Source organism: Balaenoptera borealis (assembly GCF_965194805.1).
Source record: "Balaenoptera borealis genome assembly, chromosome: 4".
NCBI lineage: Eukaryota > Metazoa > Chordata > Mammalia > Artiodactyla > Balaenopteridae > Balaenoptera > Balaenoptera borealis.
In genome coordinates this window covers 113,176,665-113,199,662 of record NC_138861.1, presented here as the reverse complement: position 1 = coordinate 113,199,662, position 22,998 = coordinate 113,176,665, and the positions used below count along the sequence as shown (strand labels likewise).

The following is a 22,998-nucleotide window of genomic DNA, read 5'->3' as shown; positions in this document are numbered from 1 at the left end:
GAATCATATTCTGGCTACACGCGTGAGGTCTGAGATGCCTATTGGATTTCCAGGTGGAAATAGTGAGTCCGTTGTTGGAGCGAGCCTAGAGCTCAGGGAAGAACTCAGGGCTGGAGGTCGTTGGGAGTCATAGGACATAGGCAGTTCAGAGCCGCGGGCCCGGATGCGTCACCTAAGGGGAATGTGTGGGGAGGGGGAAGCCTGCGCAGACCTCCGTGGTGCTGCCAGTTTTCCAGGGCCTTTGACATTTCATCTCCGTCCCCACCTCGATGCTGGCAGGTAAATCTCGTCCCCCACACCCAGCTGGTTCCTCTTAGGGGTCGCGTATCTGCCCTTTTCTCTGTGCCGTTGGAAGACAGCTTCTTCCTGTCCGTGGACATTTTGCTAAGGTTATCTACAGTTAGCAGAAGGATTTTTAAAATCTGGTCTATGTGGTGTCTTTTTGCTTATCTTTTCAGGTTTTTCATTTTGCTTTTGAAACATGAGATGTAACTTAGAAAAAATACTTTAGTGTAGGACTAGGCGGTGCAGTTCTAGGCAGAGGGTGGTTTCTTGCTTGTCATACTCCTGTTTCTTAAAAAAGGCACTAGTCTTGTTACTTTTTCATTTAGGCAGCACAATAAAGCACCTCTGTGGTCACAGCTGGCCTTCTGTGCATATCTGAGGTTTAGGTTTTTTCCTTCCATATTCTTACTCAGCCAGGATGAGATCTTTGTGGACCCATTTATAATTTGTTTCCTGACATTGGTTTCCGCTAAGATGGGTACGGTTATTTGTGAATACTTCTTGCCCTTCTTCTCCAGTCAGTCACAGGTCCTGCCCTCAGTTGACAGGATCAGATTCCAGCCCCTGAGAAAGTGAGTAGTGCCAAAAGAGAGGGCACAGGTGGGAAGGACGTAGTCCACTCAGAGGGCCAGGGAACTTCAGGAGGAGGTGGTCCGGAGAAATGAGTCTGAACCTGATAAAGGGGAAGCTTAGAATGTTCTAGGCAGAGGAAACAGCATGAGTAAATACTCAGAGGCCGAAAAGCGTGGGAGAGGTATGGAATGTAGTCAGTAAAGAAACCACTTCTGGGTCAGCAAAACTCACAGAAAGGGGAGGAAGAGTGGGCCTTAAGGTGGGAAAGGTGGATGGGGCCAGACCATACGGAGGGCCTCGAGTACTGGACCAAGGAGTCTGGACTTGAGTGTCTTGGCATCGGGGTGCATGGAGGTCTGGGCAGAGCACTCGCGTGGGGTGTGCCGTGCTTCAGGCTGATTCTTACAGCTGCAGGTCAGGGTGGCTCCAGGTGGCTGCAAAGGCTCCTAACAAACTTTCCATTCTAGCTCAGAGCTGATTCATGCTGCGTTCTGATGTGAATGATGTTTCTGTGTTTCTAAATTTGATGTTCTTATCCTTAAAACACATAAAGGTAAAAGCTTGAGATGGACACAATAATGAGATCAAGTAGGAGATAGAGGGCTCTAGGGGTGGGGGTGGGACGAGTGAAAAGTAAAGATGTTCCACCTGAAGAATGTCGTCTCAGAAAAATACCTCCTCAGCTTCTAAAGATGTTTTCAACCTTTTATAAATATCTTTTATATAAAAATTATATATTATATTTATAGGTACTATATTATATCTAAGTTATACATGTGTCTTTTATAAATATGATGACAGTTCTGGCAAAAACAGCCAATTTTTAAAAACTTACACAAGGTCGCAGGTGACGTGGAGTTTTTTTGTGATGACATATCCAGAATAATAACCATACCTTGTACATAGGTCTGCCTAATCTTTCTCTAAATTGGTGCTATCATTATGTTCTTTTCCCTTATCAGTCTCAAAACAAAAACTCTGGACTTTTGCCCATTTCATGGGGCTGAGAGCAGCTATGGGAAATTTACTGAGACTGGGGAAGAAAAGAAAAAGAAGCAGTATTTGCCTTTAAGTACTTGGCAACCCACTGACAAGCCCAGAGGCACTGCTGAGACACCCGACACAAAGTCACCTATAGAAAAAAAAGACCCCATTACAGCCTCCACCCAGGGGTGATGCTCCGCCTCCCCCCTCCCCCCCCCACCTTGCTCCCAGCCCACCCCTGGATGAGCCGCATAGGCCTCTCTATCAGGGTCCCGGGTGGGGCAGCCCCTTCTGGGAGCTGCGCTGTTGGTCTGCTCTGTCAAAGATCTGGCCCATGTTTATGTGATCCCGGTCAAAATGTTCTCTAGATTAAAAGTAAAATTACCGCCAGTCAGCAGTCCATGCCCAGGTTCCCGTCCTGGAGTACATCAAAATGCACCAAAGCATGGACTGGCACACGTACCGTTGTACTAGCAGAAAACCCAAAGTAACCAAAGGTTTATCAGTGGAGTTACAGTTACACAGAAAATTCCTTATGGTGGAATGTTATGCGGCAATTAAAAGAACAAGGTACATCTATGTGGAGTGACATTGGATAATCACCCAGATGCATTGTTAAGTTATAAAAAGCAAGTTTTAGAACATTGTGTTACCACTGATATCTTTGTGAAAAGCACACTACCTACCACACACACAGAACTATAAATTATCTCTAGGCTGCGGTGGGGGCAGAGGAGGCAGGGAATTGCATATCTGTGTGTGTGTGAGTGTGCTGGATAGAGCCTGCGAGACTCCATCAAAGCACTGACAGTGGTCACTTCTGGGAGGGGAATGGGATTGGCGTGGTATGTTATTTCCTCTCTTTTATATATATATATATATTTTTTTTTTTTTTTTAAATGAAATTACCCATACATTTTGCAGTCTTTAAGAGGGAGGGGTATAAGTGTACGAGTATGTGTTTTGAAGTCAAGTCCACTTGAAAACTGGTCCTGAAGAATGTCCATTTGGTTTGCGACCATTGCTGAGATCAGGGCAATACTGAAACTGTGCATGGGTCCCCTTTATCCATACACACACACACACACACACACACACACACACACACACACACACACACACACACACACACAGATCTTTACATTGTAAAGAGTCATGCTGCAGTGCTTGAATATTAACCAACAGATAATTGAATGTGGACAAAGCTCTATGATTTCCTTCCATCTCATGTTTTTAAATATGCCTGCATCCTAAGACAACCTATTCTAAAGTGAATATTTTGCCTTCTGCCTACTTTCAATTTTTTTTTTTTTTTTAACAGAAAAGATTCCGGCCGAAGCACAACCTGAGTTGGGAACCTGGGGAGATGGGAAAGGTGAAGATGAATTATCCCCAGAAGAAATACAAATGGTAATGCTATTCTCTGTCTAATCATGTATTTTTAACTAGTTTTAGTAAGAATATTTCATTGAGTAGGAGGTCATCCTAAATACCCTTGCCCTAATTTTTATACTGAGTTTTAAAAATTATAAATAAATATTTTAGATCAATTTTCCACTTGATTTCCAAACTCTTAGTATGCTTTTCATATGTTTTAAATTTGCAGTAGCATTAAAGAAGAAATTGCCTTGGAATAATTTTATTAATATTAGATGTCTTTTCAGCAGCAGTAAAATAGTCTTCTATTCTAAATGGGTCTTTTATAATCGCTGCTATGGTGCTTTTTTTTTTTTAATTTTATTTATTTATTTGTTTATTTTTAATTTTTGGCCGTGTTGGGTCTTCGTTTCTGTGCGAGGGCTTTCTCTAGTTGCGGCAAGCAGGGGCCACTCTTCATCGCGGTGCGCGGGCCTCTCACTATCGCAGCCTCTCTTGTTGCGGAGCACAGGCTCCAGACGCGCAGGCTCAGTAATTGTGGTGCACAGGCTTAGTTGCTCCGCGGCGTGTGGGATCTTCCCAGACCAGGGCTCGAACCCGTGTCCCCTGCATTGGCAGGCGGATTCTCAACCACTGAGCCACCAGGGAAGCCCATGGTGATTTTTAATTGTTTGAATTACTGGTGCATGGTAATGTGAAGAAAGCATAAGTAATGGCTGAAGAATGAAAAGAGTAACACCTTAACTGCGAATATCACCTCCTTTTATTTACCTGTCCCCTAGTTGCCAATTGTAGTTTATTATCTCTGGGTGAGTTTCAAAAGAAAAGGGACAGATTTGGCCAGAGCCCCTGCCTGTTCGTTTACAGCCGGGTCTGTGCACAGCTATCTGGACATCGGTGTGACAGAGCCACATGGAGTACGTGTACCTGGGGTTGGGAACAGATGTGTCCTAGAGCTGCCCCGGTGGGATGCTGGCCTTGCCCAAAGAGCTGAGAAGCCGGTTCCCACATAGTCCCCCTCCAGTGGCTGTGCCTGGCAAATGACACCTTAATTTGCAGCTGTTTACGGTGGACAGAACTTTTTAGTACTTGTCTTATCCGTGATACTCTCAGTAATCACACTAAGAGGTGTTGGGGCATTACTGTCTCCTTGTAACTTTGGCAAAAAGCAGTCGGCTCTCTTGTCCACGGGCCCCTCGTTAGTAAGTGGTTGAGCCTATCTGCAGTCAGCAGTCTCCTGATGTCTCCTGAAGAAGATGAGAGGTAGAGCTTCGAGCCATGGCTGTCGAGTGAGGGAGGCCCCCATCTCCTCCCAGACCTCACACAGAGGCATCCGTGTCACCACGCTCTTCACTCTTGTCTTCCTGTCTTACAGGCTCAGATGTTATGTCCTCAGAGAGTCCTTCCCCGACCACCCGGCCTGAAGTGGCCCCAGCCACTATGTCTGTGTGCCCACATCCTGCCCTCATCCCTCCACTAGAATACAGGTGCCCCGAGGGTGGAAATCTGTCTGCTTTCACTGCTGTGTTCCCAGAGCCTAGAGCAGGGTGGGAACTGTTTGTTGAATGGATGAGTGACTTTGATGAATATAATATAAAAACTCTAGGTTGTTTTAAATGGTAAAGCAGGATCATCAGTAAGAACTACTAGAATATTCTAAGTTATTATTGTTATTATTTATATTTATGAACACCTTCTATGTGGCAGGCCTTGTTTTGTTTAATCTCCTAACAGTCTAGTGAAGTAGGAATTATCTCTCTTGTATAGTTGACGAAAATGGGGCACAAAACTTCCAAAGCCCGTGCAAGGTCACAGAGCCGAGCAGCCGAGCCGTGCTCCATGCCCCGAGCCCTGGCTCCAAACCCTGAGCCTTTTTCCTGCATCACAGCTCATGTGAGTGCCCGCTGGGATCTGGTGGTCTAGGTGAGTGTAGCCTGCACAGGAGCGCTGGCAGACTGACCTGGGCGGCCTGACAGAGGCCTCACCGGCCCCAGCCAGGGGGCCAGGTCTGCTCTCCTGAGCGCTGGCTGCCGAGAGCAGAAAGCTGGCTCGGAGTCCTCTTGCTCTCGAGGCTTCCTGTTTCTTCCCCACGCCTGATCGCGGGATTGAAACACCGGTGGCCCCTCACGGTGGGCTAATGACTGAGTGAGCCAACCCAAGAGGGTGCCAGGCGTACAGAAGGCACTCATAACTGAGTTCCCTCGGCCTTTCCCCTTCAGAGCGGCAGGTGTGCACAGAGGCAGGACAGCGTGGCCTGCACAGGGTCGGGGGGGCCTGGGCAGTGCTCACGTGTGTGGGGAGGGGCTGTGGTGTGTGTGCTGCCCGCACGGCAGGATCAAAGGGCCACGCAGGGTGGCAGCTGCCGCTCCATGGAGTCTTCATACAGATTTTATCCTCAGGACTGTTTCACACACATTCATTCACCCAGACGAGCAGTTTCCCCTTTAAGATCATCACCTTAGAAGCGTGACACTGATTGCAGTGATGACACCATTAGCCATGACTTTTCCTGGGACTTGCTATGGGGGTGCTCCCTCAGAGCCTGTGGGACTTTCTTTGGAACAAGAAGCAGAGCTATCTGTGCCCTTGATAGATAAAAATAATTCTGAGCTAAGGAAGTAACTCAGACACCTTAAAGTGGCCTGCCAGGCCCCTGCCTTCCTTCCACACCTCTGACTTGGAGTACGTGCTCAGTGCCCCCCAGACCAGCAGGCACGTGACCCGGAGGCCTCGCAGTGTAGACTGCGGCACGACTCCAGGCAGCAGCCGTGGCTGCCCAGTCAAGTAGAGAGAGGCTGAAGACGACGGCCAGGGAGTGGAAGTGAGAGCAGAGATGAGATAGATGCTGCGGGAAGCGGACTGGACCTGGTGATCCACTGGGGGGCAGCAGGGCGTGTGAGAGAGCGAGGCAGGAGAAAGAGCCTGGAGCTTTGTGACCTGGGGAAGCAGGATGCCGGCAGTCAGGAAATGACCTGGTCACCGACAGGTGTGAGTCCGCGGGAGGTGTCTGGTAGGCTTGGGTTTTGGGCTGGAGACGTGACTGTGGGATACACCCGAGGGCTGGTGTTTGAAACAGTGCATACAGGGGAGAGAAAGGCACAGCACATCACCCGGGGATGCAGTGCCAGAGGGCAGGCCCCGGCGGAGAAGCCAACAGGCTAAAGGACAAGTTAATTATGCTCGCTGGTAGCCAAATGATGGCCAGAGTTTCTTAAAAGCTCATAGTTTTTCTTCAGTTTATACAAAATAACTCTATATTGAAAATGATGTCACGTTCCCCGTATCATGTAACGTGACCACCTATCTTTGCTAGAGATGAAGACATGTGTAGTACTGTCCCTTCATTAAGAAAGAATACATTTGTATTTAGGCAGAACTTAGCTTCCATTTAGGGCTTTTTAAAAAATACACTGCACCGCTTCATAAAGGAAGTAGCTAGAAGAATGGCAGTCAGCCGTTTGCCAGAGGACTTGCCTTTCCCCACAGGCAGTGGTGAGCAGCAGCGGCTTGTTAACCTACACAGACGCGTGCTTAGAAGCTGCAAATGCACAGGGGTTGGACCAGTGGAAGGCTGGCAGCAAGGATATCTGTGATTAGCTGATGCTTGGCCCCGGTGAGAGATGGCCCCAGTCAAGGGCTTTGGGACTCGACAGAGTTGGTTTTTAATCCTCTTTATGTCACTTACTGCCTGTGTAATTTGGGGGCAAGAAAATAAGCCTCACTGAACTTCAGCTTGGTAAATTGACAGGATTGTCAGCAATACAGTCATGTATGTATGAGTGCCCAGGAAAGTGCAGGGCACATAGCAGCTGCTCAGAGAATGTTCCCTCACAAACAGTGAGAGATCGTTGCTGGACCTGTGTGGTCCTGGGTTCCCTGCACACATTCCGAGTGTGATGTATGTAGCTGATGCGTATGAGAAACACATGTTCATGTCATAAGGCCCGTCTTTCCATAATGATGGTTGGTGCACCGTGCTTTCTCCACATGCTTTGTCCAAATGAATGAAGCATTGTCCAGAAACACGCCAGGGATCATTCCCAATAATGCTAGCTATTTCGGCGTCATGATATCTGTGACCTAAGCGATCAGAACCAGCAGGACCTCCCTAATTTTTATTGCGTAATTGCAAGAGGATGGGGCAAAAGGCTGTACTGTTCAGCACTTTTATGACAAGCTGTTTAATGTTCAGTTCACTTCTTCCTTAATTGGGGCTCATAGCTAAGTACCATATCTTACAGTCTGACTGACCCGAACCTTATTTAAAAGGCTCAACCCTGAAAATGAAGAGAAAGAAATGCCATACTATTGGTTTTAAATTGGAAAGTGTTACAGCAAATTGTGGTCATAAGTCATAATCACTGTTCCTCAGGGTAAAATAATGAATTAAGCCCTATAATAGCAGTTTAATTCATTATTTCACCCATAGGAGCTGTTGTTACTCGTTCCAGAATGGCTGCGGAGCATTGTGTGATTCGCACAATACGTTTCCATTCATCACTCGTGATGCAGGGATATTAATGCCTTTGAGTTAATATAAGCAGATGTTTTGTGGTCAGGCTGAGTGGAACCAAATTGTTTTCTGATGTTACCCAGAGAAAATACCTCCTTTCTAAGCCCACATTCATTTTACTTGCCTCCAGTGAAACCACTGCACTTAGTGATGTATTTCTTGGACTAATTTTTAAAGACATGAATGTGACTTCTGTTATTCAGATCACATGAAAAGTGTCCCTAGCCCCTGTCCCCGGAGGTGGGCCCTTGGAAGCACCAGGTGGCTGGCTGGCAGGGCTTGTGGTCTGTGGCCAAGCTTGGCTTACACATTGAGAACAGGAGAATTGTTGATAGAATTTGAGTGCCACACAGGTGAAAGCTGGGGTACAGACCCTGGGGAGGTTCACAGGGGCACAGGTGGGGGTCACGGTGAGGGTCACAGAGCCACAAGTGTGAAGGTGTTTGGCACAGATAAAGCACAACTAGAAGGGCCCAGAGTGGGCCTGGGCGGTGGGCTCCCGAGCCAAGGGGGCAGACTGCCTTCTAGGCCAAGCCCCCTGTGGGTTCACAGTGTTGCTTCAGTGAACTGTTCTTAGGTCTTTGCAATGCGGACACTTCTCCTGGTCTCGTCTGACACTCAAAGGCCTTGGTAGGAATGATTTTCTTTTTAAAACTATAGTAAAGAGGATTAGATTTAAAAAGGATTTCTGTAACAATGTATTCACAATGTGGATCTGTATCCTTTAAACCAGATTATAAACCCTTTTGGGGGGCCCTGTTTGGAAGTCTGACTGACTTCTGAATGGAATAAAGCAGTTAAATGATACTGCCTAACGTGCGTGTAACACACACACACCGTCTCAGCCCAGTACCGTGTGAGCGCTTGAGCATTTATTAATTTATGCTGCCCCATGTGGTAGGGACTGTTGCTGGGCCCCCAAGTCCTAGACTCTTAACCATGATGCCTACCACTGCTGTTGGGGGTCTGCACTGAGGGAAAGCACTGTGTTTTGCTGTGAGACCTCAACAGCGTAGAGTGCAATGGCCCAGAAGGACAGGCTGGCTGCTCTCCTGCTTGCCGGGCCCTGCCCGCCCACCTCCCCCATCATCCAGGCCTCTCATCTCCCTTTTCCGGGACTCCTGGAGACGGAGGGCATGGCAGGTGTGTCTTCCCGGGGCCTGTAGGTCCCCCTGCCCTTGGTGCTGATCGTGGAGCTGAGGCTGCATTCAGCACTGCACCTTGTGAAGCCCCTGCCTGTGCGGGCTGGCAGGGAGCCCCAGGGCGCGCTGTGTGCCTGTGCGTCTCAGGCCTGAGAGGGTAGGAGACCAGTAGTGGCCCTCTAGAATTTGAAACCAGGGAGGGGGAAGGGGCCGTCAAAGCATTTAATGACTCATTTTGCATATCCAGGATCTGACTCCTGAAGAGATTAAATAACAGTAATTAACATTTATCGAGGAGGTGAAGTTGGTGAGCAGCTTCCAGTACTAGCGCATATCTTCCTCCTAACAACCCTATTAAGTACTACAGTTATCCCCAGTTTAGTGATGAAGGCAGAGACACAGAGAGGTTAAGTTACCTGCCCAAGGGCACACAGCTTAGAAGATGAAGGAGCTGTCCCTCCCCACCCTCAGGGTCAGGCAGGAAAGGATAAGAATAACCAACCACATCTGTTCACAAAGAGAAACTGACAGGCCACACAGAAGGCCAGAGACTGGGCCAGCATCACCCAGGAAGTTCCCATGAGGCCACAGGAAGTGGGCCATCAAAGCCCCTGGCATAGCCACTACCTCCCCCTGCAGCCTGGCATTTGGTGGCTCCCTGCCTCACTCCGCGGATGAGAGGTGAGGTGTACAGGTTTGCTGCCCACAGTCTCGGAAACCACCCTGCAGCCTGTGCGAGTGAATGCGGTCAGCATCCTGGCCGCTGCCGAACCTACCAGAGCGCAGCCGGATCTCGTTAAATGGCTCCCTGTGGGAAACGGGTTTTGTTGGTTTTTTTAAATGCAGTTTCACTGTTACTCCCGACCCCTGAATGGAGGCTGCTCTCCATAAATGTGGTGCGGCAAACCGGTAAACCTCTCTGCTCAGCCCTTACCACTGCTTGATCCCTTGAGGCATTTGTTTCTCTCACTTCCTCCAGGAATGGGGAATTTCTCAGGTAGCATCAAGAACCCATGGGTTGGAAGGAAATCAGAGGCAGAATCTGATCCCACTCCTGACCGCTGCTAACAGGAGCCCTTCAGGAGTAACAATTACCAACCAAAAAATAAATAAATCAGTAACAATTACCAAGAGGCTTAAAAGAAAGCCAGGTGCCCTTAAATTGGGGAGGAAACAAAAAGAAAGCTTTGTTCCCAAGGACCATTTCCAGTAATAAACCACCTCAAACCCTTAGTTAATTTTGTTTAGGAACAGTTTAAAAGCATGAAAGGACTGCAGATTTAAAAGGGTAGGGCCATATTATTGTTAGAAAAATTCAAAGAATATGCCCCCTGCCAACCCCCCCACCAAAACCTGAGTAAAGTACCTGAGAGAATTAGTCAAATTAGCACCCACATGCTAAAGTAATTGTATTTTTTCATATATATCAGACTCTTAAGTAACTGTTGACAGTTAACAGAGCTGATTCTTTCAGACTCAAAAGTGACGCTTTTATTCCCTTAAATAGCTTTTTTTTAAATTTTTTTTTATTTGGGGGGGGCTGCATTGGATCTTCATTGCTGTGCACGGGCTTTCTCTAGTTGCGGGACTGCTCTTCATTGTGCGGGCTTCTCACTGCCGGGGCTTCTCTTGCAGAGCAGGGCCGTGGCAGCAAGGCAGCCTGCCGGTTGCCCTGGCCCTGCAGGAGGCTCCCCACCGCTCCCGCCCTCCCGGAGCCTCGCCAACCCCGTCCTCTGAGGTGGCCTGGGGTGGAGTGGAGGCCTCTGTGCCTTGGTGAGCAGCTGGTGCTGGGAACCCGCGCCCCGTCGTGTTTCGGGCCCTGTGCTGGGCTCGGGGTCCAGAGGAGAAAGACCACCCCGCCCAGGAGGGGAGCCAGACCCCGAACAAGTGTGGAAGTGCAGTGGTGGAGGCGAGAGCAGAGAAACTTTAAAGAGAGGGGGATGGTAGAACATGATCAAACCTGCCCTGCTGCGTCCGATGACTAAGAAGGTGCCTATGCTGGGTTTCTAGGGACCAGTGGGAGTTCCCTGGCCAGAGGATAAATCCACCTTAGGCTGAGAGCTAGCCTGTGCAGAGATGAGGCGGGGGATGGCAGGAGATGCCCTCGGAGAGGCCTGTGGTGTGGCCGGCTCATGGACCTGGCATCAGACCTGATCTGCAGGGTGCAGGGGCAGGGCCGGCATGTGACTGATGGGATGGAGGGCAGACCAAAGGAGAATATGAGAGATGAGGGCGGAACTTAGATAGCAGGGAAGGAACGAATACAGCAAGTGTGCCAAGTAAAACCGGCAGAGTAGGAAGGGAGGGTGCCAGCGGAGAGCCTCGCGGAGGGGCTGGAGGGAGAGGAAAAGGACTGGACGTTGAGGAGGCCCCGCTAGAGGAAGCCGCCCTGAGTGATGGGGCGCGGGAGTGAGCAAGGCGGAGGTGAGGGGTGCGGAGGGGCTGGCAGGCGTGACAGGGTTGCGGCGCGGGCAGGTGCGGAGGTGAGAGCACAGCCCCTCTCCCTGGTGGACCGAGCCCCTGCGTGTGGACAGCGGCTTTTTCCAATGCGTGTGGGTCCAATACGGTTCCCCCCTGCGCGGCTCATAGTCACGCAGACAGTTTGAGACACGCACAACTCAGTACAAGGCAGAAAATGGCTAATATTCTAAGGGATTTTGAGAAGATACCAGGCTACGGTTAGAAACATGAGAAATAACCTTGAGCGCCAAGGCCCAGGACAGTATCATGGAGAAGGTGGCATGTGAGCTGGGAACACGTGGGAGCCGTCGGGGAAGAGACGGAGGAGTGGACGCGTGAGGACTGAGCCATCATCGTGGACAACAGGACGGGGGAGCTCCTCCTGGTCCCACACCACGGCGGCGCTTCAGGTGCGCGCCATCCTCACGTTTGACCAGTATCGAGTTGGCAGGATGGCTGGGAGAGCAGCTGTCCACCCTGCAGAGTTAGCTCAGCTCTGATGAACTCCCCAGGTGCTGGGGTGGCGTTCTTACCCAGACTGAGCCCCAAAGCCTGGTGCCATCCCGAGCACCGGGAATGCAGCTTCTCCAGCTCCCGGGCCTCTGTCCCTGTTGTGGCGACTGGCCAAGGCCAGGCTCTGCAATCAGACTGAGTCCCAGTGCGGTCCTGCCACTACCCTGATTCAGCACAGCCGCACAGCCTCACCGCTCCATTTAAAGAGGACGATATCAGGAGGTCTTGAGGGCCCAGAGGGAGAGCAGGGCGGCCAGCCTAACGGGGCTGACCCACAGGCCTCCGCGCTCCCAATCAGAGTCGGCTTGCGTGCTTGCGGTTCAAATGAGTGAGAGGCAAGTCCAGCCACAGGCAGCCCCGCTGCACTGCGGGGTTTCATTTTCTTCCTACGGCCTGGCTATCCTCACACGAACACTCAGGGTCTTCCAGCAATGCCGCCACGATCCACGCTGGAAAGAGGGGCTCCGGAGTGATTCTTGGAGGGCGGATCCAAGGTTTCTGCACAGACACGCCTTGCTCGACACTTGCCTTTGGCTGTGTTGCTTTGAGACTCTAGTCAGTTTGTCGTCATCCTTAACGTGTTTGTTTCCTTACAGTTCGAACAAGAAAATCAGCGCCTGATTGGTGAAATGAACAGCCTGTTTGACGAAGTGAGGTATGTGTGTGGTTCCTTTGTGAGCCGATGGCCTAGTTTACAACTTTCCCCAAAACTAGGAACTTTATTAATTTACTCTGGTGCCCAGGCATCCACATGTGGCCCTTGGGCCAAATGTAGCCCCCCTCCCGCCATTTAGGGGGTCACGGAAACTGCCTGAATTCACTGACTCCCCTCGACTTGTGGGCCTGTGAGATAACCCCACGGGCTGCTACGAGGCTCCCAGGTGCTGCTGCCCCATCCAAGAGGGTCGGCTCATGAAGGCAGATGACACCAAACGTAATGACCACTGCCACGTGGGGGCTAGTTACACTTAATTACGCTAAGATGAAAGGGAGACCTCGTGAAGGACGGCTGACAGAGGGAAGCCCTGCAGATGGCTCCACTGGGGTCCGGCTGCTCCCTCACCAGAGGGATCAGCCACGCAGAAGGCCCGTGGCCGTGGCCGTGGCCCACACAGGTACGGTTGCCAGCCCTCCGGTGAAAGCACTCAGGCCTCTTGCCCTGGGAATGCCGGGAGCATTCTGAAAGGATGCGCCGAAACTCTTGTTGCACTGTGGTCACTTCCCAAAAGAAGATGCATCCTGACGTTGCACTTGCGCAGCCCTGGAGACTGAGTGCAGGTGTTTCCACTCTGACCGCTGCCCCCGGCTCTTCCGCTGTCTCTGCCTTCGCAGGCGGGTCTCCCAGTCCTTCCTCAGAGACGGTGCTCTCCCCGCCCTCACCCCTCCTTACTCTTCTCCCAAGTCTCCTCTCCTTCCCTCACCTGGTCTAGGGGGACTCGAGGCCCACGCGACACAGCTAGGAATCATCTCCCCATCGAACATTTCCGCTTCCTCCTGGGCTGGGAGCTCAGCCGCTGCCTGTGCTAAAGCAGCTGTCAGCTCAGCCTCTAGACATGCACCCCCCGGCCTGCCCCAGGGTCACCCTTGCTGCCCATGAAACGGGGAGAAGCCCACACACTTAGTTGCTGATAGCCCAGCGTGGGATGTTTTCAGCCAGAATCAGGTTTCCTTTCAACAGGGAGTTGGGCTGAGTGGTGAATGCACTCTTCCCCCTAACCTGCTGAGAGGTAACGATGTTGGGTGACAGCACATTCTGACGTTTTCTTTTGAATCCCCACCATGTGTCACTGTGTTGCTAGGACAGGGCTCGGCATTAAAGGAGACTTTGCTTTGTGTGACTGGGCGCAGCTGCGTGCCCCTGGCCCAGGCACTGACTCAGGAGGCTGGGCCCCGGAGCCAGCTTATGCAGGGGGGCGGGGTGGTTTCCAAACAGTCCAGTATGCCCCAGTAAGCTGAGGGATGTTAAAGGGGAACCAGTAAGGAGAGTGACTCTTCCTCTGCCCGTGTTCTCCTTCCCTGAGCCTGACGCGGCGTCCCCTCCCTCTCTCATGCCTTCACTTAGAAGAGACGACTTGTTTAGAAATGTGTGACACTGCTGTTAAGATCACCAAGTACTAAGAGTTAATGTGTAATCTATTTTTTTTATGAAGGCAAATCGAAGGGAAAGTGGTTGAAATTTCCAGACTCCAAGAGATATTCACAGAGAAGGTTTTACAACAAGTAAGAAAAAATATAGTTGTTTTAAGATTTAGCTTAAAACGGGGAGATACTAAGAACTCGGGACATTTCTTCTGAGGTGGTTGGGCCTCTGCAGCTGTGTGCCCAGAGCCTCCCCTTCCCCGGGAGCAGCCTCTGCGGTCCGGGGCAGCTCTCCACACGCCCCAGCCCTGTGCGGCGGAGCACGTGGGGGAGGGAGGCAGTTAGATTTTGGTTCTGGATGCCCTCTGGGAAGCTGGGGAGCCTCTCTGAACTACAGTTTTTTCGTCTGTAAAATAGAGTGGCCCCTGCATGGTTGTCGTAAGGCTCCGAGATAACCCATGGAAAGCACCCGGCACGATGCATGAGTAGTGGCTTTTCAGTCAACGGTGTTACAAGCTCAGACTTGGCCCTCTCAGGTGCCGGGTCCCCGCCACCTCAGGTGTCCCGTCCTCACAGGAAATGTGACTGTCCTCATACATGGATTTTCATGTCATTTCTACCTGCCTACAGTTCTGAAATTCTTCCAGCAGCCACTAACTGGCAAAGTTTTCAGACACCTGATAAATTCTCCCTGTTGTTTTTAGTATCCACAGACTGGAAGGGTTTGAAAGACAAAATTATTTTTCTCCACTGTGTTAGACTGGGCTACTTGGCTTAAGATACTCCACTCACAAAATGCCCCCTAAACCACACAGCCAGAGTCAAATCATTGCACATTGGGTACACAAGGTGGTTCATAGGAGTTGCCCTTTTCACTAGCGTGTTGCAGGAACTATTCTAGTATGTATCTGCTAAGCCTTCACTTGGAAGCCTGATGGCCATCAGTTCAGCCTCCAGACACAGAAAACCGCTCAGTCAGATGTCTCCCTCTCAGAGCACCCACTTGTCCTTAGAGGCAGCTCGGCGTGGCGGGAGGAGCTCAGAGCCCAGGTGGAGTCAGACAGACGGCCCCCACCCGGTTCCCCGTCACGCGTCATGTGACCTGCGGCTCTCCCGAGCCCTTTCCCCCTCAGCAAAGCGGGGCTGAGGTCACCTGTGTCACTCTCAGGGGTGGCGAATGGGATCCGGGCCCCCTCTGGCTCTCAGTCCTGGAACCAGGAGCCGTTGTTTGTGGGCATGGCTGTGGCAGACCTGGGTAATGCACTGTTCACTAGCGCGGCCAGAGCCACGGGCCAGGGGCCTTCACTACAGCAGGGCTGCTTACATGCAGCAAGGTACTCTGAGGTCCTGGGGCCCAAGGGCACTAAAAGCCCTTACTTTTCACGGCCGCTGCTTCTGCTCCTACACTCAGCCCAGCCACTGAGGAGCACTGATTGCCATTCACATTTGAGTCTCAGTTGGGGGCTGGTTCTCGGTTAGGAAGCAGCAGTCCCGGGGTTCTGGACGTGTGCCCCAGGGGGTGGCAGAGAGCCACTCAGGGCCCCACCCTGTGTCACCCCCAGGGCTCCGGGCCTCGACCTGGGAGGGGTTTGCAGAGCACAGGCTGAGCCCTGCCTGGCTCCCTCGGGGTTTCTAAGACCTGAGAAGAGCTGAGTCTGTCTGGGCCTCCTCATCTGTGTTGCAAGGTGGTTCTTACCCGTCCTCTCATGGGAACAGTGGCCGCGGTCAGCCAGCCCCCACTTGGAGATTCTCTAAAAAAGCAAGATTTTGGAGCAATGCAGTCCTTGGCCCTCAGGTCCTTAGACTATGTGGCATTCACTGCTGGGAATCGGATGGCTGGAGGTGGATTTCCTCTCTGCGATACTGTATCAGTCAGGTTTCCCTAAAACCCACACTCGTCTATGTTCCCTCCCCACCGCCCAGAGGGAGAGACAGTCCTGCTCCTTAGACCGCAGTGTGGGTCACAGCCGGTGCAGGGGTGCAAGCCACTCGTGTGGAAGCCCAGGATCCCATGTTTAAGCTTTCCAAGTATTTGCAGTAAAATTTTTGCAAACATCCTGCATACCATTTTGATTTTTAAGTTTTAGCTTTTTTTTTTTTTTTTTAAGAGAGAAAATGGTGATATACAAAGTGCCATTTTGAAGCTAGCATGTATGTTTTAAAGCCACATGTGCTTCGAAGCCCCTGGCATGTGGTGGCCACTCTGCGATTGAACTCTTCCCGTCCAGTGAGTGGAGGAAGGCAGCCAGCCGGCGTGGAGGGAGCACGGGCACCAGGTCCAGTCCCAGTCCTGCAGCTTGGGTGCTGCGTGACTCTGGGCTTCTCTATGCTTTAAGTTCCCCTCTTGTAAATCAGAGTGCTGCCTACCTGTCGGGTGCTATGAGGACCCATGGGTTCATGGTGTCTAGAGCCCCAGCACTTAGTAAGTGGCAGCTACTGTTTCTATCGTGACATACACTCGGCGAAGGAGGCGGCGGCTGTATTTATCTGCTGTTCTCTTCCCCGACAGGAAGCTGAGATTGACAGTATTCACCAATTAGTAGTAGGAGCAACTGAGAATATCAAGGAGGGCAATGAAGACATCAGAGAGGTGGGTACTCTCGGGGCACCGTGTCCGATTTGGAGGGGCGCTGAGTCCAGGCAGTAGTGTCCACCCGGTCAGGGCCCCGTGCACAGGGCTGGTCTCAGGACTGTGCACTGGATGGGCCCGTTCCACCCTGCCAGGCCCAGGACCCCACCCACTGCCCTGCAGAGGAGCCAGCTGGGGCGCAGGGGTCCCTCCCTAAGTCCAGGCTGGGCCCCACAGGAGAGGCTTGTTGGACCCCCTCCAAGGACCCAGAGCCCTGGTCGCTGTTTACAGGGCCACCGCAGTAGACTCTGTTGAGTGGACTTTATTTTCTGAGTGCAGTCCTCAAGTTCGGGTTGACGTGGGACCGTTCTTGGACCACTGCCATCGCATTACTAGGAAACACACGTCAGGGTAGTGGACACACGCTCCGATCCTGTCTGTGTGGGTTTAACCCTGGGGTGGACGTGAGCCATTTTTCCTGGGAGAATTGTGCATGATCTCCACATGATGACTAACCAGAGAGGGAGATGCAGCCCATTTGTCTAACAGACTTTAAACCCACTTTTTGGTTTTGCTTAATAATTAAGCCGTCTGTGCAAGGTAAGCCTAGGCTTGAGCCGTCCACACAGTTACAGCCTCGCAGGGAAAGCACGTGCAGACACACGCGGCCGCTGAGAGCCTTTCAAACCAAAGCCCCTGTGCCCCGCCCCCCAGGCCATCAAGAACAACGCTGGCTTCCGCGTGTGGGTGCTCTTCTTCCTGGTGATGTGCTCCTTCTCCCTGCTCTTCCTCGACTGGTACGACAGCTAGGCGGCCACACCCGGCAGACGGCGCGCTGGGCGTGCTGTCGTGGCCCCTGGCATTGGAGCCATCGGGGGGGAGGGGGCACTGAGATATGTACTCACAAAAGGGACACCCGACTTGTGGTTTTAAGCCCATTCAGTAGCTGAAAAAGAAAACAACACAACTAAAAGTGGTCTGCGTCGCAATCCCGAGGCCAGAAGAAAGGAACCGGGAGGGTGATTATTCCTGCACCTGACGGGGCTGCCCCGGGGTGCGGGGCACGCGGGCCTCCTGCTCCACAGACGTCTCAGGCTTAGAGGAGGCGCCGGCCTTTCCCTCCCGGTGGCAGCAGGAAGAGCGCTGGCCAGTACCTCCTCACAGCAGATGATGGATAGTTTCCTGTGGCTTCCTGTCTGCCTCAGCCAACTGATACACAGACTTGTCGTGCGGTAGAAAAGATGTCACCTTCGCCTCGCCCTGTGAGTCTAGTAAATATAGCTACAGCCATTTAATGTATTGTTGGTGGGTCCAAGGTTAGAAAGTCAGGGCGTGCCCACCTGCCTCCTGTCCAGGAAGAAGTGTGGGGACGGGGCCTGGCTCCCCCCAGAACTGCTGCCCCCAACACTCTCCTGATGGGTGGGCAGGGGGTGGGGAAGGCCCGACTTCCAGCCACTGGGGCCCACGGAGCTTCGTCCAGAGAAGGACCTGGGCCGCTCCACCCACCCGAGCCCCAGGAATCAGGAACGCCTGCTTGTACTCAGGCACAAGGCACCTGCAGCCACACCTGTGCAGAAAGCGCCCGGTGCGCATGGGCCCCAGGGTGTGGGTTTGAGGGCTCTGCACAGACAGTCCGGGGAGCACCACAGGGGTCCTGTGTTCTTTATTTGCACAGAGTGAAAATGTCAAAAGTTACATGTGAATGAGCTTACAGTCAATAAAATACATGTCTCCTAGAAAATACAAATAGGGTTGCCTTGGCACTGCATTGACATGGGCTGGAATTTGCTGATAGATGTTATCTCTACATAGAAGAAGTTCTGGCACGTAGTTATTGCTCTTATGCGTCGGCACAGCTTCACAACATCCACGACTCTGTGCCCACCCACTGCTCCAAGGTCATGGTCGTTGTGTCCAAACACCCTTGGTAATAAAATATATACTGTATGTTTTGGAAGCACGTTTCAGGAAACAGTAATGGAGTTGGCCATGACCACCATGCTTGTTCTCAACAGATCTTGCACTATTTGTCATTTATTTTTGATGTAAAAAAACAGTGAAACTTTTGACATGTCCACCAGAAACAACACATGTAAATAACATGGAAGAAAATGTCCATGAACGTCTTTTTTTCTATTTAATCATCTTACACACTTAGTTTATCTAACTGGCAATTTTGTAAACATATACTTTAATGTCAAGATTCAGGTTGAAACATAATTGTCTTACAAAGATTGTGAATGAAAATGTCATAATTGGACTTCCAAGGTGTGACGCCAGCCCCCCGCCCCCAGCCTTTCCTGCCTGTTTCTTACATCAAAGGAGTTACATCTGTCCCACAAAATAAAAATTAAAGTAGCCTTGGCTTACCAGCAATTACACTTTCACTTTTCTCACCCAGCTAATTGTTTTAAAACTAAGTAGCTAATACGGCTGTCGGTGCAAACTTATTCATAATAGATGTGAACAAAAGGGCCGGTAGGTTTCATTCCTACTCAGCCCATCACAGAGCAGACGGACTAGCTACAGGGAGACGGGTTCTGCAGCCTGTGGCCCAGGGTCCCCTCTTCCCAGAGTCCCCACCTCACATGCTCTGACCCAGTCCACATGCACTGAGGGAAACACGGCTCCCCTGCCCAGCGGGCGCCCTCTGTACCGAGAGGCAGCGTTCTGCCTGCAGCAGTGACCCCTGCCCGAGCCGACCTGCTGCAGCGCCTGCGCACTCAGGAGAGAGCATGGGGCAGGCGAGGGCACAACTGCGACCTGATGGCATCTTTCCTTCCTTCCCTCTGACGCTCACTATGGTGCATCTTGACCATTGGCACTATTGCCATTGGCGGGAGGTGGGAAGAAACGTGCAGTACAGCTTGCTCTTAGGAAAGCAAGGGATCACTCTAGATATGGCTATGGTGTAAGGTTTGCAAACGGTAAGGTGGTTTTAAAAAAAAAAAATCAATCCCACAAAATGCATCATTTATCTGAAGTCCGAACCCCTTGCATACCCAGTGTAAATTTATTTTTTGACAGCATCCAATAAATCCCAGTAAAGTCGCTAAATTAAGATTCTTTACCATGGAAAGTGGTGTCAGAGCTCTTTAAGCAATGCTGATATGCACTTGATTTTATGCCCGTGGGTGGTCTGCAGCAAGCTGTATTTGCAGAGCAGCATTAGCAAACAGAAGCAGTTGCACCATACATGAGTAACCTCTAAATTGTCGGTAATTATATCTAATGAAATGTCCCTCAAAGTCCCTTTGTTACCTTCAAGTGACACTGTAAGGAACCTGCCCATCTCGCTAAGCGGATTTCTCAGCAGCCTCAGTCTCCTGCTCTGAGAGCTTCTCTTCCGACAGAACTGACATCCACGGTGACACCGAGCGGGTGATGCTCTGCTTGGCCAGGTTGTAGTGGTTGATGACGGTGTAAAATTTCTCCCGGGCGTTGGAGTCCTGCTCCGCATAGTAGCTCTCCAAGCCTTCTGGGATGCACTGGGTGTTCTGAAAGACAAGCGGCCCCTGAGACGCACGCACCGATGCAGGAGGCAGGCCCGTGAGTCTCCAGGCAGCACCCAACCCGTGGTCACCGAGCACCTCCCTGGGCTTGGAGGAGACTCAGAGATGAGCTGACTGCCTGACACTGATCGCATGGCAACAGGATGGACGTCTGTACAAGGCCGTGGCGACGGGACTTACACAGCGGGCCTTCCTGCTTCTTTAAAGAGCTTACACTCGGTGCCATTTATTTTAAATCTCCTAGAAAACAATGGAACTTCTGACATGTCCACCAGAAGCAACATATTCAAACAGTGAAGGAAGGGGAGTCAGAAAGGCTCCTGGGAGCAGGGGTTGGGGGGCACTTGACCCAAAGGAGCCGGTCCTTGGGGCAGGAGGAAGGGGACGCAGGCTGAAGAGAGGCCCGCGGCCAGAGCAGAGGGTGAGGAGCCGCAGGGCACAAACGCTGGGGAGAAGGCAAGGGTCGGGGGGTCAGGACACACAACCTGCAAGGGCCTGGTAGGGAGCTGTGAGTGTGACCTTGCGATCCAGAGAGCCCAGGAAGCCACGAGGACCCCATGAGGGCACTTGAGGGTGGGGGGGCTCTCGGGGGGCAGCTGTCCGCTAAGGGAGAGGCACTTCCCTACAGCCCGTGGAACCCTGGGGAGGCCGGGGGTGGGGAGGTCAGTCCCTAGCTCTCGTCCGCTCACCGGGGGTCTAGGGCCCCCAAAAAGTCAGGCTGCCTTCCCGTGTCCATCCAGCAGCCGGGCTAAGCCGCCGCCCACCCCGTCTCCACACGTCGCTCGCCAGGCCCTGAGGAAGGGGTCGCGGGCTGCACTCTGCTTCCCCCCACCCTTCTCCCAGCGGCAGGCGGGGCGCGTGGTGCCCAGCTCGCGACACGCTTCTCAGCCCTCCCGGCAGCCAGTAGAAGCCATGGGGCTAACTTCTGGCCAACGGGGTGTGCGGGGCTGTGACAGGAGCAAGTTCTGGGGCGCCCCACAGGGAAGCTGCCTGCCCTCCACTGCGCCCTTCTCTCAGCGGCTTTGATCGCTGGACTAACCTGCCTGGAGAAGGACAACACCCTGGGGGCCGGCAGCGCAACACGACAGAATCGGGGCTCCAGGAAGACCTCAGGGAGCCCCACTGCCTGCCAGCTGCGGCTTTAATGAGAGAGAGAGAGAGAAACCTTCCATCTGGCAGAAGGCACATTGCCTGTGTCTCTAAGCAACCAAAGCATTACAGGAACGCCAAGGTCTCCCTGTCACACAGTGAAGGGAGACTGCAGTTACAAGGGTCCTGGGCCTTGGCTACCTTCACAGTCACCAGGGAGACTTTTAAACCCCCCGATTCCCAGCACCGCCCGCAGGGTCCGGCTCGCACCCCCCGAGCAGCATCTCAGCCAAGGCCACCTCGCTGGCAAGAGCGCAGCCAGGATTCTACCAACTCCTGGGGCCCAGCAGGACACCCCGCTGCTCGACGCGCTCCTCTGCCTCTCTGGGTGAGCCCAGCATGGAGACCGTGACAGAGTCCCTGATGGTCACCAGGATGGCCGGTGGCGGCTACTGCCCTGGGGACGTGGGCGCCAGCCTGGGATGCACGGGGGGACCTCCTCTGGGAGCCCTGTCCCTGCCCGACCCGGGTTTCTTCAGCCTCCGGAAGCTAAAGGCAGGTTAGCTCTGTCTCCCTGTTAAGGGGCTGCTCCTTGGGGTCTTTCTGCAGACCCAAGGCCCGTCTCCACATCCCAGCCCTGCCACCACACTGGTTCCTTCTGACAGGTGGCCGAGTGCCTTCCGGGCACAATGTCTCCCTGTGAGCTGAGATCTGTTAGTCCCATTTCAGTCACAGCAAGTGAGACCCAGAGAGGGGAAGGGACCACAGGGCAGTGTGGGAACCGAGCTCCAACCCGGGCCTCTGCTCAGTGCACTCCAGACGTCGCCCCGCCACCCGCAAAGCTGTCGATGGTGACTGCTCAGCCCAAAGGCAGAACAGTGAGAAACAAGGCAGTGAGGTCCCCCCGGGGTGCCGGAGCAGGACTGTACCCCCTGGCAGCTTCAAGTTCAGCCAGCGTTCCTCAGGCCCCAGCCCGGCCCCCCCCCCGGTCCCGGCTCGGCTCTCAGCATCCTCAGAGGTGGGTGTGGCGGAGCTCCGTCCACAGGGCTAAGGGGGCTGGGCTGGAGGGGGGAGGTGCTGCCCGGGAGGTGCTGCTGAGGCCAGGACCAGGGAAACCCAGTGAATGCCACAGCCTTCGTCAGGCCCTCTTCGGGCACCAGGCGGGCACGTCACCCACTGGACCCGGAGGCCTCCCCGCTGTGCAGGTCCATTTGCCTGGTATCAGGAGCAGCCACACAGAGCCGAACAGATGATTTGTGGAGGAGAGAAGCGACCACATCTCGGTCTTAGAAAAGCTCCCATTTGAGCCAATGTAGAGGCCTGACCGAGTGTGACCCAGGGCCTCCTGTTCCACCTGTAAGTGAGTGAGCTCCCTCTCCGTCCGGATGGTTCTTACAGGGGTCACCAGCCCTGTGTCTGCGAAAAGGAGTGTCAGCCTGAGGTTAACAGGCTCTCCCACAGGTGGGCTGCCCATCGGGGGCAGAGCCGCTCACGCCAGTTCTGGGCCAGGCCCTGGGGATACCACAGGCCCTGCGGAACCTGGCCCTGCAGCCCCGTGCCCACCCCGTGGCCTCCAATCAGGATCCAGCTCTGCTGCTCACACTAGGAAGGGGCAGGTGTGGCCACTCGGCAGAGGGAGGGCAGCGCTACCTGGCATGGTTATTAGCGGATGTGATGACGTCATGCCTGGTCCAGCCCTGGCCCACCTGGCTGCTATTTCATCACTCATGGGTCTGGGAGGATGGCAGGTGGTGAAGGATGGGACATGGTTTGGGGGCAGGGGGGTTTAGAGAGCTTTGGGATCCGGCAGAGGTTTATAAATAAGTTGAATTTGACAGCAAGTCCATCCATCCGCCTCTGTTCCCTGAGTCAGGGCCTCTCCTCAGAGATGCATGGCTCACT

The 22,998-nt window shown here is 52.7% G+C and overlaps 2 protein-coding genes across 5 annotated transcripts in view; one reads left to right on the top strand and one right to left on the bottom strand.

Moving 5' to 3' along the window:
• The window catches only part of STX18 (syntaxin 18), a 120,707-nt gene extending 102,465 nt beyond the window's left edge, over positions 1-18,242 (top strand). For all 3 annotated transcript variants that reach the window (XM_082389975.1, XM_082389976.1, XM_082389977.1), the window contains 5 exons: positions 3,164-3,252; positions 12,444-12,502; positions 13,998-14,067; positions 16,436-16,516; positions 17,210-18,242. In XM_082389975.1, the coding sequence (XP_082246101.1) occupies positions 3,164-3,252; positions 12,444-12,502; positions 13,998-14,067; positions 16,436-16,516; positions 17,210-17,305 (395 nt within the window). In that variant the 3' untranslated portion in view covers positions 17,306-18,242. The remainder of the gene's footprint in view (positions 1-3,163; positions 3,253-12,443; positions 12,503-13,997; positions 14,068-16,435; positions 16,517-17,209) is intronic.
• Positions 18,143-22,998, bottom strand: part of NSG1 (neuronal vesicle trafficking associated 1) — a 30,892-nt gene continuing 26,036 nt past the window's right edge. For both annotated transcript variants that reach the window (XM_082389978.1, XM_082389979.1), the window contains one exon: positions 18,143-19,992. In XM_082389978.1, the coding sequence (XP_082246104.1) occupies positions 19,792-19,992 (201 nt within the window). In that variant the 3' untranslated portion in view covers positions 18,143-19,791. The remainder of the gene's footprint in view (positions 19,993-22,998) is intronic.